Genomic DNA, 17,826 nt, shown 5'->3' on the forward strand with positions numbered 1-17,826 from the left:
TGTGAGATAAAATATTTAGGATCTCGTGTTCTTGTGAGAGATGCTCCATGAACGGTGTTAATGCATGGATTCTATGTTCAAAATATTTTGTAACTTAGTGATGTGTGTTTAGCTCCAAAGCATTTCATAATAGTTGCAAATTAAAAATGAGAGAAACTTCGCCAGGTTTGTTTGATTAGGTTATTGAGTGAGATCAATGTGGGGGTCACATGAGAAGATTTTGCAACTCATGAGACACACAATGCACATATGGGGATTGTATGTTCTATATTCAAAATATTATGTTACTCATGAGTCCATGACGATTAACCTAGCTTGAAATTGTAAATACAGCCATACAGCCAAGAATATATCATCTTATTTTTATATTTCGCATCACCATGACGTGATATACACTAGGCAATTCTCAAAGCGTTTTGACATCTCTAAAAATCAAAACCAACCACAAATGTGCAGGAGAAACATAGAAAATACATTAAAACTCTGTAAATTTTGTTCTCGTCGCACACACTCTTCCGCTCAAACAACATTAACGACATTTAAAGTTATATTTTCTGAGATATTTAGCTCACATATTAGCAGAAGTCCTGTGATCTTAATCTCTTCAAACAAATTGATCAAGGTACTCATCCACGGTGGTGTACTTCACATCAGGGTAGAGCTCATAAGCCTCAACTCCGAAGGACGGCTCGATTTCGAAGTTGGTATGATCTCCCTTCACAAACACTGAATGGTTGATTGCTAATATCACATTGATTGGAATTGGGGCCTCTGCAAAACCAACAACATTAATTAATTAAACCATGGCTAAGGTAATGCATGATTAATTACTGCAGGAGGCTTATAGCACGGTTGATTAAGAGCAATCGCTCATGCACTCGAGATCTGAGTTTGAATTCCTTCCCTTCCACTATCGTTTGTATAAAAAAATGGATGATTAATTACTGACCTGCAATATCCTTGAGAAGTTTGTCCTCTGGGACGTAGACTTTTTCAAGAACTTTGCCAATCTTCTTCTCCCACAGGGCAACAAGTTCATTGAAGGAGTAGATGTTCTGTGGAGGCTTCAGGTAGAGGATCTTGTTCAATGTTCTTGGGTCATCAACGGCGCAGATCGTATAGGTTCCAATGTCATCTTCCTTGTTGAACACAGCTGCAACATTAACAAACAATATAGAGCATATTTAAGATTGCTTCTGAATGGATCAAATCAATTACATACAAATAAAAGCGATTATGAACCATTCGGTAGAAAAATTAGAGTGCTTCTGAGTGGTAAAACCATTTTTTTGTACTTTGTAGAGAGGCACCTGGCAAGTACTTCTTCATGAACAACCTCCCAAGTGCCTTCTAGTAAAAGTACTTATAACATAATTGCTTATGAACAGAAGTACTTTCGTTGACATTGTTACCTTTCGGATTTCCGTCCCCTAAGATGGTGACTTTGTCTCTGGGTGGAGAAGTGGCACCTGGCTGTGCCAATGAGGGCAGAAAGTAGCCAGCAAAGCAGTTGCTGGAGACATAAGTGTAGGGGATGCCCTCGGCCTCAATAGCACGCCGGATTTGGACCTTGAGGTCGAACGTAGACTTGGCTGGTTCAACTGCATGCACTCGATCCACATCGTTTCCAAACTCCGACGGGAAGAATCTCTGCATAAAATACAGGACAAGTTATATTTATATTAATCCCCATAGTTTTGCAAATCTTTCGCCTAAAAACCCCTAAATTAGAAGGAAACAAAATTTGAGTCGGACTGTCTGATAATTTTAAGTCGTCAAATGATTTTCACATGGATTATCACTAACAAGCATATCGACACTATAACATATTAATATTAGATAGTCGAATATGTCACTTGATCAGACAACCTGACCGATAGATCCTCTGGTTAATTAGAGACACTAACCTTGATATTGCCAGCTTCTTTAATGGCAGCAATGATCTTGGTTTGGTCTGCAGTTTGCATGAAACCCACGGTCGATATCACAACATCCACCTGTTTGATCGCCTTCACCAAACTCTCATGGTCATAAAGATCTCCCTGCATATTAATCACCATAATTAACTACCATAACATAATTAACTTAAACATGAAGCGAGATTATAGAGAGATTAATATGAACATGCGTACGTAGAGCAAAGTGACACCCAAGTTCTTAAACTTCTCAATGAGGTTAGCCTTGGCAGGGTCTTTGACCGTGCTCTCTCTAACTAGAGCAAAGGTTGGATGGCCGGCCTTTACGCTCGCTTCGACGACAAACTTTCCGATATAGCCAGTGCCTCCGATGATCAAAATTTTACTCTTTTCTGCCATTGGAATTTCGAAAAAAGAATCTCAAATTCTTCTTCTTTTTCCTAGTTTTTTCTTTTGTGCGAGTACTTTTGAAGTTGCGAAGTGAATAGAAGTAGCAAGAGCACAATTAACAATTTATGGACGAAATTATATAATATTATATCATATATGCTTCTAGATGGGAAAGAAAATGGTGACAAATTGAAATGGTGGGATTGACAGTTCACCTTATTTTTCTTTGTTTGTTTGACTTTATGAGATTGTTGTTCAGAGCTTACCTACCGTAGGATAGGAACAGTTACAAAGGTGTTGGATCAAAATTTCTTTATAATTTTTCTTAATTTAGAAGCAAAAAATACTAGGTGAAAAGTTATAACTACCCTCGTAAAGCTGTTCAAGAAAGGGGTTCGTAAAGGGCAAAACCGGACTATTACACTTTCGTTATTCCAGATTCATAGACTTTACTCCTAACGTGATCAAGACGTTATTGTTGTTGTGTAACCACTAATTAAAAAAACTAGTAAAAAAATATAGAAAGTTCAAGGAAAATATAAATACAAGTATAGTTGAAAAGGAAATACAACAAATAAGTTCAAAAAGGACAATATAAATTAGACCATGATCTGTTACTTAATACATCGAATAATATTTTTTTTTTCATTTATAAGTGAGATATCTTAGATTCGAATATAAATATATCATTTGTATAAATAAGACCCATGACCTAATTCCATTTGAAGAGAACTATTTTACTCATTAAATATCATAATTAATAGCAAAAATAATTACAAGAATTTAGAAAAGGCACAATGATTTTTGAGTGAAGGCTAAGAAAGCGTGGTCACGCCATGTTTGTTTGCATTCAACTACTTACAAAAGGAATAATTTGATGGAAGAAAAAAAAAACACGAAGATGCAAGGACAAGCTACCCCAACCCAACCCATCCTCAAGTTCCACGAGTAATCTAAAATATAAAATAATGTGTTTATCTCTTTCTTTTTATTTTTTTTACGTTTTTTATTGAAGCTTCTCAAATGAATGTTTGGAAGGCTTACGATTGTGAAAGAATATCCTAAGAACGTGGATTGCTTAAAAGTAATGTTGAAAGGTTAGCCGACCAAATTATGCAACAGCTTGAAAGATTATTAAAAGTCAATGAATAGATCTGTTATTTTTTAAATCTCTCTTCTAATTTAAAATTGTGATGTAACATCTTAACTATCAGAGTGGAAGACATTAGAAATAAAATGAAACTTCCTTAAATAAGATTTATGTACATAAGTTGGTTTGGTATTCTTGTGCTTTGAAAAAAAATTGTTTCTGCTATGATGTGAGAATAAACTTATTTTTTCAACCATTTTTCATCCAAAACTGTGAAAATAAGTTGTTTTTAAATGTTTACCAAATACCTTTTTAAGCTCAACTTCTTTTTATACCTATTTTTTATAAAATCACCTCAATACCAAATCAGTTCTTAAGATCCTGAAATAGAAACACAACTATGACTACCAAGAAACTCGATCGCCCAAGTCATAAGGTCCTTACAATTTAAAAATTAAATAAAAAAGAAAAAGAAAAGGTGACGGATCAAATTAGAGTGCACAGAAGCCCATGATTGACGGGTCAAGCATATGGACCCACTTTTATGGGCCGAATTCTTGGGCCTTAAGGACAGCTCAGGGACTGATTGACCATGGTCGTTTGATTTAGGGGCCGAGCTATTGGATACATGAAACTGTGATGCATGACTAGTGTTGGAATCGGCTTCTAATATTGGAGGTTAATTCAGAAATGCCCAATTGCGCACTGTCCACCTGCATGTATGCATCCATAATATTATTAATTATTTATTTATGTTTTACAAATAAAAAATGAGAAGAAAATTATTATGCTAATTAACAAGTAACCAGCCATTTCTGTTTATGATATTCTGAGCCCTAGGGCTTGTTTCAGACTTCAGTACCTGTGACGTCCTTTGTTCTGGTCACCGGAAACGAGCTGGATTTCTGTAATTTTCTTCTCCATATGAGTTATGCTAGAAACAGTTGCCTATGCTCATCAATATTATCATAAAAAGAGTATTACATATATAAATATATACATATATACACATATATATATATATATATCAGGCTAATGCAATTTGACTTCTTGTGTGCTTTCCGGTAAGCTTCAACCTCCTCCTTGAAGAGTGATTGATTCCTCTTCCTCTTGCGCAAACGTAATCTCCTTAAGAATTAAAGATTATTGCGACCCACAATTAGCTAACTTAATTTGCAATTAAGTGAAATAAATATCAAACACGTGGATTAATTCCAGAATAAGCTACAAATTAATACAAGTAACAGGATTAGGATTAGGATTAAATGCGTGGCTTGAACTTATTTATTAGGACAGGTGAGTCCCATACTGCCATGAGTGAACCCACTTCTCTTCAAATTGCTTTAACTAAACACAAATGACTAGATGATCATATATCTCTAAAAATACGATCTTCAGTTCAGTTCCTCACTTTCTGTAAATTTATTTACAAGTTAATCTTATATATATATATATATATATATATGACTTGGGTGCCTTACATATATTTTCCTTCGTTCTTATCCCCCCAATTGCAAAAGTAATATCTTGCAAGCTAGCTAGACGCTACGTTAATAACTGATCATCCACTAAGTTAACGTTTTGTGGATGAATGTTGTACGTAATTCTGGCGGCAGCCCACAGGTTCTGGCTATATAAGCCGGCAATACAATACTCCATAATTTTGGACATGGATTTGCATACTAGATTAAAGTGAGATGGGTAATGGATTTATAGATATATACTAGATAATAATGCCCGCGCGTTGCTGCGGGATTACAAATTGCAGGAATAATTATGTTTGAACGATACCAAAGTTTAATCTAATATAATCAGCTGATTTTTTATTTTCAGCTATATGAACACATGTTGGCAAAAAAAAAAAAAAAAAAAAAATAGAGTATGTATAAACATAATTACTTGGTGAATTACTAAATCATGAGAAAATGAAGGGTTTGCAATTAGATGCAACCAAACCCATTAGGCCAAAATGCTAAAATAATACTAAAAATACAAACCAGAGTTTTTAAATTTGATAAAAAAAAAACAATTAACATCAGAAACAACGAACAACACATTCGAGTATATTTTGTAAATATGATGTTCTCCTTAAGTCTTAACTAAGACAGCATTTTCAACTGCAAACAAACTCAATCAATGAATACCAAAGGATAGAAAAAACCTTGCAATCCTTGTCTGCAACTTTGGGGGTGATGTAGTTGTGTCAGCTACAAAGACTGGAAATGCATCAAACAAAATAAATAGCAAACTTAGTTATAAGCCTTGAGCTTTATCCAAGCTAAACAACAGTCAAAATTTAGGCACTCCAAAAAATGACAGAAAAATTAATGAGTAACATAATTTACACCAATAAACTACCATTGAATTTTAAGTTTGGAATGATTTTTCTCCATATTCTCCAAATCATTAAAACAATCTTATTTACATCATGTGAAAATCTATTTACAACCCTAAAAAGTGTTTTAACTACAGCATAACAAAAGCGTTTTGCAAGAATCTTAGTAGGAATTAACTAATTGAACTAATAAATGTATCTCTAAGTTTCCAAAAGTGTTCAAATTGAAACTAACAGATCGATGACTTAGGTTTCAAAGTGCACTATAAAATTGATTAATTTAAACAGAACAATCTCAGCAAAGCAAACATTTTTATATACTCCAGAAATTTATCTGTTCTGTTACCTACCAAAGCTAATTTGTTCCAAAAGATTGAAAGCAAATGGTTTTCAACTTTGAAATCCCACAACATAAGTAGATTAAAGAAAGAGTTTCTCCAAAATCACAATAACAAAATTTGAACAGAAAATCTATTTATAAATCCAAATTACACTTTTAAAAACTTCGGCAGTTGCTGTTGTTTGTTTCATTTTGGTTTTGGTTTCGATCCACCTTGAATATTTCATTCATTTAATTGGAGGTTCGCACATAATTAGGTCAATTAATTTCATCTTATGAAGTCACTTTTGGGATTATGAATGTGAAGGTATTTTGATTAAATTTTAATTGCACTCTTGCAGTGGTTGCAAAGAGAAACAAAAGAGCTCTCTATGAAACTCTTGACAAACTGATCATATTTCTAAGACCCTGTCAAGAATCACTCAGTTGAGAACTCCATTGCTCAAATAAGAATATAAATTACGTACTTATCGGTTTCAAACAATTATAGTCATATAAATTCTTCTTCTTGGTCAATGTAGTTTTTTTTTTTTTTTTTTTAACTTCAAAAAACTTGAAAATGAAGGGCAATCATATTGCCTGTAAAGCAACTATCTGAATGTTCATATGATTTTCTATCTTTATGCAATAGGATTTCCACGTATTATCATGAGTGTCTTGGGTGAACCACCATTCTAGACCAACCAAAGCATCAATTTATTATATTAACGTTTCATAACCATCAATTCTCATGATATTATCAAATTGACTTAACCTCTATTTGGATAAATATTATCATGATTCAGCAACATCCCTAAACTTTCAAAAACCCAAATAGAAACAAAAGCATTGGTGTAAATTAACTATCTAACTGAAGAAATCAAAACAAAAGTATATACCTCAAAATGTCAAGCAGCCAAATTCTTCCTCCAACGACCCAAAATTCTGAAAATTCCATGAAAAAGGTTAACCCATTAGCAATTCATAGACTTTATGATAGCTAAAAAATGGGACAATGGTAAAGACGTGGTGAGAACCAACCCTCTTTTTGCTTATGTATTTGAAAAGATATTTTATAAGCTGTTTATAGAGTCATTTTGATCATGTTGCATGTAAATTCCTTTCCACAGAGTTTAAAAAATATGGCAGTTTATGGTATCAGCTGAATAACATGGTTGAAAGATTTAAAACGGATACATTCAATTTTTATGTCAAACTATAACATATAGCTAAAGATGTTGGGTCTATATACCCATATCAATCATGTGCTAATTAAAAGTTTATCGATGTAAATAGATGATTTCAATCATGTGATAACATAGTTTGCTTCAACCTAAATGCATGTGCGTGTAGATGTTTGTTAATGCATCTCTAAGTAGATGGTTAATCAATTCAAAAGACTATTCTGTCAATTTGCTACTGAACTTTATGATCACTGTCACTTAAATTATTTTAATTAGCCAATTTACTCACTCTCCGTTAAATTTCTATACATCCATGATAGTGTTAAAATTTTGCAGCAGCTCCAATTACTTGTGCAAAATGCCCAAAAATTTTCTGCAAACAAAAGATTCAAGTGTTAGACAATCGGTATGAGATAAACACGATGAAGTGTAAAGAAGAAAGTCAATTGGCAGATCCGTAAAATAGCATGGTCAAAATCAGCAAGATTGTTAAAGTAATTGGCTGAGTTGAGTGTAATTGTACATGTAAAGTGAATGATTTCATGTGCAACTGTTTTGCAGCGAGGTTTAAGTAATCAGGCTTTAGAAAAATATTATTCCAAAAATTTCAACAAACATAATAATTTGGTGATTAGCAATAGCCTGCATTGATAGAAACAGAAACTTGAATTCCAGTGTCATGATGATTCAGTTCCCATATGCAATTGTGATTCTTATATCATCTATACTGCAAAATTTGATCAAAATAAGATGATGATTAATCCAGCCGGTTTCTTCACTCCTATAACGGAAGATCAAAATACCCACATCAGCACTACATAAGTCCTCTAATTCGTATGGAAAACTTGTATTTAACCAACCTACTCTTTTCAAATGGAATTTTGTGTATAAAAAAAATGAGAAAATCAAAAACTTTGCAGCAAAAATATAAAAAAAATAAAAAATAAAAAATACCATGTATTAAGACTTTAATTCCAATTGCCAATTCAAGATCCCTAGCTTTTGATCCATCATGGTCATACTCATAAAACCTTCACCATGAAACCAAAATCATTACCTTGACAAATAAATATAACAACCCAAAAAATTCAATATCCATTTTCCCTTCTGATGCTATTTTTAAGAAAACTATCATCTCCCTCAACAGATTTATTCATGAGATAATTTAAAAAATAAAATAACTTTCACCATTAACTGTGAATATCCTCATAGGGTAACGATTCTCAAAATTAATCCCTACCTACCTCCCATCCAGGATTAAACTTAGTTTTCCAAAAACAAATTATACTGATTGATTAGTATTTAGGAGCAATATGGGCATATGCAATAACACACTCATAATTTGTGAGTTCTATGTAAATGATCCATTAATTTTCTATCTTAACAGTCAAAACATAAGAAAAGCTAAAATATATTTACTCAGATTGATCAAATTGCTTAGTCTAATTCCCAAACTATGTAATGTCATGATCATCTTTATACAATTATCATGGAACAAACCACAACCAAATTGGTGGATTTTAATTTAAAAACAAAGGTCAAACATATGGTAAAAATTACACTAAGTATGGACATTGCATTAAAAACAAAAAACAAAAAGAATGGATCACTTACCGTCCAGTTGATATTGGACTCTCTCATTACACTAATAAGGCCTTCTTCGTACTGCAGAGATAATAAACAAAGCTCAAGTCAACCAAACTTGAGGCAAAATAAGAAATAAATCATAATTATAAAAATAAAAAACAAAAAAAAAGTCGATAAAAATTTGATCAAAGTGAACAGAAGATGATCTAACAATGCCATACCCTATGATCAATGATAATTTGATACAGTGCTGCATGTGAAAATTCCTCAGCCATCTACTGAAGACTGGATCTGTGAAAAAATAAGCTGCAGAAGAATAGTAAACCGAGCATAAGTTGAAAAAGAAAACTTGGTTGCAAATTACCAGATAGTTAAAAGTAAACTCATAACCAGGCAGTCTGCAAATGAACTGACTTTTCTCAATTGATTGAAGGCATAGTCTAGTGTCTGATTGATAGTAGACAATCTGCATTGACATCATAATCAGACTACAAATTCAAATTCAAAACATAAAAGGCAAATTAAACACAGAATTCAAAATTCACAACGCAAAATGATGCTTTCCAAAACCGATGTGTTATAACCCCACAATATTGACATATAATCTGTATTTGCGTGTAATCACAACATACCAAAAGGAGTAAATACTAAAGAAAATCTCCACAAACATATCCAAGAAAAGCTTTTTTTTTTTTTTTTCTTTCTCAATTTCCTTCTCCAGTTATTTTTATTATTAATTCAATAGAAAACAAATCTTCTCAAAAGAAAAGAAGGTGGACAGTGCAGTGGATAAGATATCAACTCAGCTAAGAAAACTATAATTGAATTCATTTACCGAGTCCATCAACTGATATCGCGAAACTACTTATCCATGAGTTGTAAAGAAATTGACACCCGTAATGATGCCCAGAAGTGTACCTGATGCAGAATAAACCAGGCTTGGAAAATCAGAAACCTGATCAGTTTCTTATTTTTTAAGATGTAAAAGAATTCACATGTTTATAACTATTGTTGTATGAAAAATAAACTTGTTCAAAATACAATTAATGGGATTAAAAACTAATGAATGATACTAATATGGCAGACTCAGATACCGAAGCTTGTGATTTTAATGAAAAATTAAGATGGTTCACTATCTGTTTAGGGAGCAGTCCAACTCATAGAGTTTGCTAACAAACAACGACTAACATTTTTCTAAATTATAATGCTTTTGTATTGTATAAAACTACGATTGAAGGGAGCATGACTGAGACCTGAATTGGTTCCTCTGCTTAGCCCAAATTTTTTTCAAAATTTACGGACAAAACCACAAATTCTAGCAAACCAAATAACAAACAGAGACAGAATCAGGAAGCAGCAGAGGCAGGAAACCATACCCAAAACAACTCATAATTTCCAGTGCCTAAAATCCAACCGAAACAGAAGATAGCAAACTAAACATATAAAGATGCTTCCAAATTCGTTGATTAAAAATAAAGCTAAGATCAGCTTTGCAATCCACCACCTCACCAGCTAAATCTTACCCTCAAGTGCCGACAAATGGTGCAGTGGCCAAGTTGTCCTTGTCTCTGTATAAACGAAACCTGCAAAACAAACGTATCAACCAAAAAAACCAAATCATAAATCTCAAAAATGCCAATGAACAAAACCCATAACACGATCTGGGTTAAAAAATTCACAAAAACAAAGATTTAACTTTTGATATTTTTATATGTAACAAAATCAAACCCGCAGTTTTGAACCAAAGAAAACTGAAAAGTTGAACAACCTTAAACTGATTCGGTGCTTTCTGAGCAAACCAAGAGCCGAGAACGACAAAAAGCGGGATTTGAGAGCGACAAATTCGCGACCAACGGAAGCAAGGTTTGAAAGGGAAAGAAAGTGAGGTCTAAAAGTGATAGAAAAGCAGAGACTAATATGGGAAGCAAAAGTAAAAGTGGGAAGAATATAGGGAAAACGCAACAGCCTACGATGATCAACACGTGGGCTGGGCAAATGAATTGGAGTCACGCGTGGCCTAGAAGGGCAATGCCGTCATTTAACTGTGCAACAAAGAGAAAAAAGCTTGCTGGAAAACCAAACGAAGGGCACTTTCGCCACTCCACTGTCTGTGAACAGTACACTGGCGTTTGGGTTTTAGTATAGAAATAATATATATATATTTTTTTTTTCATAAAATGATATTAAAAAATTAAATGACGTTGGTCCAAGTTATATTTTTGAAGGGAGAGATTATATTTACACATTCTAAATTACTTCTTCCACACCCTTTTAATTTTTTAATATTTTTCTATCAAGTGTTAATAGTGTGTAGAAAATGTTAAAAAATTAAAAGGAAGTGAAAGAAGTAATTTGAGGTGTGTGAATATAACACAAGTCCAATCACCCATACCACGTACCCAAGAAAGTCAACGGAATAAGATTCTCTCATTTTTTTTTTTTTTCCTTCCCTCTTCCCCGGATCCTCACAAAGAGGATCCTATCTCATTTTTTTTATAAAAAGAGAAAGAGAAGAAAAGAAAAGGAGAGGAAAATAGGAGGGGTGAGAATTATAGTCTAAGAAAGCCAATTAGCTGTCAAGTTATCAGCTTCATTAACTAACTGCTGATCGGCTGGAAGATGCAAGCCATAACTAGATTAATGGGCTTTATTTTTTAGGAATTTTAACGAAAAACTCATATTACTGTTTATTTTAACGAAAAAATCATATTTTTACACTAAAAAATCAATCATGGTACTATTTACTTTACATTTTATTTTGTCTTTATCGTTAAAACTCAAAGTTTTCAAGCCATTTTCATTAGTTCTTTTTTATTTCTTTTGGAAGGTCTCAACGTAGTACGGGCATGCATCATGCATGTTGTAGTTCATTTTAAATTTTTTTTTCTTTAAAGGATTTTACATTAATTGCTATTTCTTTTCTTATGCATTGGGTCTGATTTCTGATGATATCAAACTAGGGCTCCAAAGATTCTCCGCATCTCGAGTTTGTCATCTTCGTCGATTGTTCAATGTTGTGGCTCATAAATTGGTCAAGTTGGTTTTATTTTTTAATTTCTTTTATGGTTAGTTTGAGGAGCCTTTAGATGTAATCTAGGGAGCTCTCCCTAGAAATTGCATTTATTTGAATTAAATCCCTATTGTTTTATCTCAAAAAATTATTTGAAAACATTTAGTTTATTTATTTCCATCTTAAATCTTAAAGGGACCCGTTCATGATACTCTTGAAATTTACGGCATGATTGTCATTCCTTGATTAGTCTAGACGTTTTTGGAGATTAATTTGGGGCAACGAACTCGAACAATTTGTAATATATTGTACAAACATTTATATAAAAGGTGGTGATCGATTGCTTTGAAACATGGCCAGGTCAAGAGAAAGAAATTGAATTGATGTATATATATTTGTACACTCAATGAAAGAATGTTTAAATTAATACATGAGATCAACAACTTTGCAATCAAATATTTATAAATCTATACATATATTTCCACACAAGAAGAGTAACTAATCAATTCTAGGGGGAAAATGCCTTCTTCTTGAAACTAGTTGGCGCTGCCCTAATCCAAGCTTTGCCGTCAATGGAGTCCTTAGTTATGAAAGGTGCAGCTTCTTCACTCGTTAGGACTCGTGACCAGTCAACTCTTTTTGCTGTCACTGCTCCAGGTCCAGAACATTTGTACTGTCCATAGTAAACAGAACTGCATATACATCAATTTAAACAAAATTAGAAATTGAGCCAATGTAAATAAAAAAAAATTAAAAAAAAGATTACAAAATTAAGGATAAAAAAAGCCGTTATTAGCAATCGAAAATAGTCACCGTATAAAAAACAAAGGAGCACCTGGTCATAATTTGGAATGCTAACAAAAATTCTCGTCAGAGTTACCTTAATTGGTCGGCTGAGTTACCCCAGTCGTTCCAACCCTGAGGGAGTATGATATTAGGCATGTAAGTGAAGGCAAAAATGACTCTGGAATAGACACCCCATGGTCTTCCTAACACTGCCGTTTTGACGCCAGTGATCTTGCACCCAAAGAAAAAGAACCCAGTGTCCTCTGAAGGTGACATCCTCCGTTGGGCTGTTATGGCTCCTCCTCCATTCGAAATCGAATGCAAATGGCACTTCTGCAAAATTTAATTAATTTATTCATCAATTGAAGGCCAAACATATGAATTAGCACCATACTAATTAATCCTTGAGAAATCATTGAGCTGATGGTCCTAACATCACATGCATGTTACTAGCTACTAATCTGCATATTATAATATATAGATAGATGAAGTGTATCATGAACATATTGATAACAACACGTGATAGTGTGACGGTTTAGACCGAAACAATAAAATCAATAATTTTCAAAAACAAAACGCTAACAATATTGTTTTCTTATATAAGTTACCTCAAAAAAAGAAGCACCATTTCCACATATAAAATCAGTGGCTCCTTCAATATAGCAGTTGTTGTAGTAGTGTCTGCCGTTATCGTCAAGTAGGGTATCTTGGTAAGACAAAATTCTGCACACATAAAATGCTGCTCTATCTCCTGAGACCCTTAGCGCCACTGCTTTACCACCGCTTCCATAAGTGTTCTGCAATGAATTCAGCAATTAAAATTATTAGATTCAAGCGTATATATGCCTGGACATGCATGTGAAACGTACTATACGTACACACACACACATAAATATATGTACCTGAATTGTGAGGTAGCGCCCTATAAAATCCGAAGCCAACACAGAGAAAGTTGCAGATTCAAATATATCTCCGCTGTCGTTCCACGTAATTATAGTGTCAACTGCCTTTGTGCCACTTATTGTAATAAAGGGTTTGTCCGCGGGGACGGTAATTTTTTCTTTGTACACTCCAGGCTTAACCCTAATGAACACAAGATCGACGTTATTCGATGGCACCGCATCGATGGCATCTTGTATTTTCTCGTAATCGCCTTTCCCAGACTGATCCACGGTTATTAGAATTGCCGTGGACCCCTGAGTTGTTTCTGCTTCTGCTTGAGAAAGCGCCAGAAGAACATACAATGAAGCCATGACAAAGAAGCACTTGGTCGTCATAGAAGTACCACAAACAGCCACCATGGTCGAAATTAGAGGTTTTTGGCTCAAATACTCTTAAAAAATCAATGAATATATGCGTACGTTGAAATGAATATTGAAGAAAGTGGATTGAAATTTGAATGTTGAAGAAGATGGATGGACGTTGATTGTTATATAGTAGTTACAGGTGGATGCCGAGGGAGGTGGGGCCGTTTTCTTGACAATAAAGTGTTTGAAGAATTATTAGAATTAATCACTTTTTACGTAAACGTGTGGAGGATAATTGTAAGGAATTTCCAGGGTAGCCGGCGGCAGGATATTTGTACCTTGAGACTGAAGAAACAAATGTTTGAAATTAAAATGAGTGATATGAGGTGGTTAAGATCAGATTATATTGATATGAAATGTTGTAATGGCGGCCTAATTGGATTATTGATGTTACACAAGTCTTGAGGTTGCTTAAGAAGTAGAATTAGTTTGTCGTTTGTGTGATATTAGGATTTATCACCCATTACGTTATTTGAGCAGGCAGCTCAGTTGCTTGGATTCGGAGTTTTGACATTGGCTGCCACCGGTGTAAAATAGAGCTGGAAGCCTGGAACTGGTCCAAATTATATATTCTCACAATGAATTAAAATAGGCGGTCGCCATAGGTCTAAGGCCATTGCACTACTAAAAGAAAAACCGACAAAAATCATTGATATTAATCACATAAAATAAAATGAGCAAAAATTTGGGAGGCGTATCAATAACTAATGAAGTTATTAGCTACTAAAAGGCCTTTACGCTCTTTATTTTGTGCATTGCGTGCAACTAATATTGATTATTGTCAGTTTTTCTCGTGGCACTTGTGGAAACATAAACACTGTAAGGAGTAATTGTTTGGATTCATACAAGTCCTATGCATGCATTTAAAAAGTTACATTTGTCACTAAATTTAAGTTTCAACTATAAGAGTCTACAACTTGATTACTGAAGGAAAGTAAACTAATAGATTTACAAAGTTTTCTACTATACTCAGAAAAATTTTTAGTTGTGACGGGAACACATGTTTTTATGCAAGTGGTGAAAATTTTTAATTGTTAAGTTATTAACCTTTTAATACACGTAACCAACCATTTATATAAAGACATGTGGTGTACTATCTCGTGTGGCGGTCACATTGAAAAATCTCTCCTATACTCGCCCCCATCCAAGTTTTGCCCTAAAATTTTACCCCTCATAAAATCATGACAAGTGGATTAAAGGAAGCAAAACAAGAAACAATCCCAAAAGGCCTGGACGGGCAGCACCTTTTTCACAACCACTCCATTGCACTTCTGCCCACCCCTCGATGGAGGCTCCTCCTACAGTAGGAACTCCATGTTGCCCTAATCCTGCATTGTTTCTTCCTCCTCCTCCTCCAATGGGAATGGGTGCTGCATGTTTCCATCCTCCTCCATTGTTTCTTTCTCGTTCTCCTCCGGCAGCAGGAGGAGGTGCTCTATGTTGCCCTCCTCCCCCAACCGGAGTAGGAGGTCCTTTTTGCCATCCTCGTGCAAAGGGAGGGGGAGCTCCATATTGTCCTCCTCCTGCAATGGAAGGAGGAGGTCCATGCCATCCTCCTGCAAAGGAAGCGGGAGCTCCATATTGTCCTCCTTCTCTAGTTGCGGGAGGAGGAGGTCCATGTTGCCCTCCACCTCCAATGGGAGTAGGAGATCCTTGTTTCCCTCCATCTCCAATAGATGTAGGAGGTCCTTGTTGCCGTCCTCCATTGTTTCCTTCTCCATCTCTTCTGACACGAGGGGGAGCTCCATATTTCCATCCTCCTCCATCGGAACCTTGCCAGCTTCCAATTCCAAAGCCCCTAACCTTGTTCATGAAGGATGTAAATTCTTTTGGCGTAACGTTGTGTTCCCACGCAACTCTTTCTGCTGTCACGGCTCCAGCTCCAGTACATTTGTACTCGCCATAGTAAACCTTACTACATACCCATCAAGTTGAAACCAAATTAGAAAGACATTAAAACAAATAAATAAATAAAGTAATTAAATAAAATAATTAACCTAATTACTAAAAATTAACATGAGAAAATGTAAACCTTAAGTACTCAGTTGATCGGCCCCAACTGTCCCAACCTTGTGGGAGAATCGCATCCGACATCTTAGTATAGGCAAAGATGACTGTCGAATAGGGACCCCATGGCCTTCCTAGTACTGCCCTTCCGACGCCAGTGATTTCGCCTCCCAAGAACACAAACCCTGCATCTTGTGATGGTGAATCCCTTTTTTGGGCTGTTATAGCTCCGTTTTGTTCCGAAAGCGAATGCATGTGACAATTCTGCTAGTGTGAGTGTATTAGTTTTGCATGTCCAAATAATTTTATCGTAAATATATATAGCTGTCACATACGTACCTCAAATAAAGAAGAAGCTCTTCCAAATATAAAATCAGTGTCTCCTTCAATGTAGCAGTCTTTGTAGTATTGCTTGCCTATATCGGCAAATAAGGCATCTTGATGAGACATAATGCTGCAACCATAGAATGCTACTCTATCTCCCGAAACTCTCAGTGCAACTGCTTTGCCACCCGTCCCATACGTATTCTGAACTTTGAAGTTGCGCCCTACGAAATCAGATGCCCATAAAGTGAAGACTGCGGTTTCATTTATCTCGCCGGATTCCTTCCACGTTATCACGGTGTCGTTTGCATAACTTGTCGATCCACTTATTGTTATAAACGGTTTGTCTGAAGGTACATTAATCTTTTCGTAGTAGATGCCAGGTTTAACCCAAATATACACAGGCAGGGCATTGTTGGACGGCACAGCATCGATGGCGTCTTGTATTTTAGTGTAATCGTTGCTGCCTGACTGGTCGACGGTTATAAAAACCGTTGGGGGCGCCAGGGCTATATTCACTTGAGCTGCTTGGGATAGCGCATGCCTAAAAGTTGGAAGTAATAAGGCCATGGAGAAGAAGCACCTGATCATACGGGTCACAAATTTAGCCATTATGCTCGTAAATGCAGGGGCTTGGGATCCGTAGAGAGAAACAAAGAGAGATGTTCTATGAGATATGTAGATGTTTGTAGATATATAGTGGTTTGCTCCCATATACATGCTATGTACATGTAGGAATATGGTATATGGTAATATCTCCATGTTCAGGTAGGAGTTCAAGCAGTAGATCGGCAGCAAAAGCTCTGGAAGTTACCCGTTTCAACTATGTTCTTCTCGATTTGAATTTGATTTTAATATATAACAATAAACGTTTTTACCAATTTAATTGGGATTCCGCCCTTGCCTTTGGACTCCTTTATTTTTGGGGAACGATTTTTGAGTGCTGAAATTACATTCCCTTTCTGAATGCCAAATAGTTCTTCTAGTTCTTTCTGTCATGTGGACTGTACTTCTATCTTATGCATGGCTCATAATAGTCTATTCCTCCAGTCCAGTCCACATTTCATTCACGAAAATAAACATGTCAACAAGATAAGTTTTCTTCTATTTTACGTACCACTAAGCAGTCTGTAAAATCAACAGTTAAATTTTGTATATAAAAATTTAATAGATTTTTGCAACAGTTAAATTTTATACAAAACCTGTATCACTAATTAAGTGGTATGTATTATTGTAGCGGACAAGCAGATGAACGGTAAAGTTGATATGCGTTTAGTTTTGATATGTCTTCTAGCGTTATTGATTTTGTTTTAAATAATAAATGAACGATAAGGTTGATATGTAATAGACATGTGAGTTCTTGATTATTAATAATTACTAGTGTTATTATTTTTTATTTAAGTGAATTTAAAACTATACAGTAGTGTGTGTAACCATCACGTTGTGACATATTATTGTAATTAGTAATGTTATTTAGACACAAAAATGATATTTTGGTCACAATTCTCTAATGCAAATTAATCTCATGTACATACACTAATAAACTAGTAAATCGAAACAGGAAATCACTT

The 17,826-nt window shown here is 34.8% G+C and overlaps 3 protein-coding genes and 1 long non-coding RNA gene across 6 annotated transcripts; all 4 read right to left on the reverse strand.

The window, feature by feature from the left end:
* Positions 1 to 336: 336 nt before the first annotated feature.
* Positions 337 to 2,445, reverse strand: LOC137710249 (phenylcoumaran benzylic ether reductase Betv6). The gene is made up of 5 exons (XM_068449181.1): positions 2,133 to 2,445; positions 1,908 to 2,042; positions 1,413 to 1,650; positions 950 to 1,153; positions 337 to 771 (listed from the first exon to the last, which is right to left on the reverse strand). The coding sequence occupies exons 1-5, from the start codon at positions 2,313 to 2,315 to the stop codon at positions 605 to 607; spliced, it is 927 nt and encodes a 308-aa protein (XP_068305282.1). The 5' UTR covers positions 2,316 to 2,445; the 3' UTR covers positions 337 to 604.
* A 2,945-nt stretch (positions 2,446 to 5,390) lies between these two features.
* LOC137710259 (uncharacterized) lies at positions 5,391 to 10,969 on the reverse strand. Of its 3 annotated transcripts, none has more exons than XR_011064959.1 (10): positions 10,590 to 10,969; positions 10,345 to 10,404; positions 9,657 to 9,739; positions 9,236 to 9,287; positions 9,043 to 9,127; positions 8,849 to 8,899; positions 8,189 to 8,265; positions 7,524 to 7,607; positions 6,950 to 6,995; positions 5,391 to 5,603 (listed from the first exon to the last, which is right to left on the reverse strand). It is a non-coding gene; the product is annotated as an uncharacterized lncRNA (long non-coding RNA). The 3 variants fall into 3 exon arrangements; XR_011064958.1 differs by having other exon boundaries at positions 5,391 to 5,612; XR_011064960.1 differs by having other exon boundaries at positions 5,391 to 5,612; positions 10,331 to 10,404.
* A 1,370-nt stretch (positions 10,970 to 12,339) lies between these two features.
* Positions 12,340 to 13,918, reverse strand: LOC137745585 (putative pectinesterase 11). Its single transcript, XM_068485562.1, has 4 exons — positions 13,520 to 13,918; positions 13,226 to 13,414; positions 12,712 to 12,950; positions 12,340 to 12,523 (listed from the first exon to the last, which is right to left on the reverse strand). Exons 1-4 carry the CDS (start codon positions 13,916 to 13,918, stop codon positions 12,340 to 12,342), a joined length of 1,011 nt encoding a protein of 336 aa, XP_068341663.1.
* Positions 13,919 to 15,103: 1,185 nt separating this feature from the next.
* Positions 15,104 to 16,867, reverse strand: LOC137745631 (putative pectinesterase 11). Its single transcript, XM_068485619.1, has 3 exons — positions 16,271 to 16,867; positions 15,957 to 16,195; positions 15,104 to 15,839 (listed from the first exon to the last, which is right to left on the reverse strand). Exons 1-3 carry the CDS (start codon positions 16,865 to 16,867, stop codon positions 15,104 to 15,106), a joined length of 1,572 nt encoding a protein of 523 aa, XP_068341720.1.
* Positions 16,868 to 17,826: the final 959 nt, after the last annotated feature.

Source organism: Pyrus communis, chromosome 1 (genome assembly GCF_963583255.1).
Source record: "Pyrus communis chromosome 1, drPyrComm1.1, whole genome shotgun sequence".
Lineage (NCBI taxonomy): Eukaryota > Viridiplantae > Streptophyta > Magnoliopsida > Rosales > Rosaceae > Pyrus > Pyrus communis.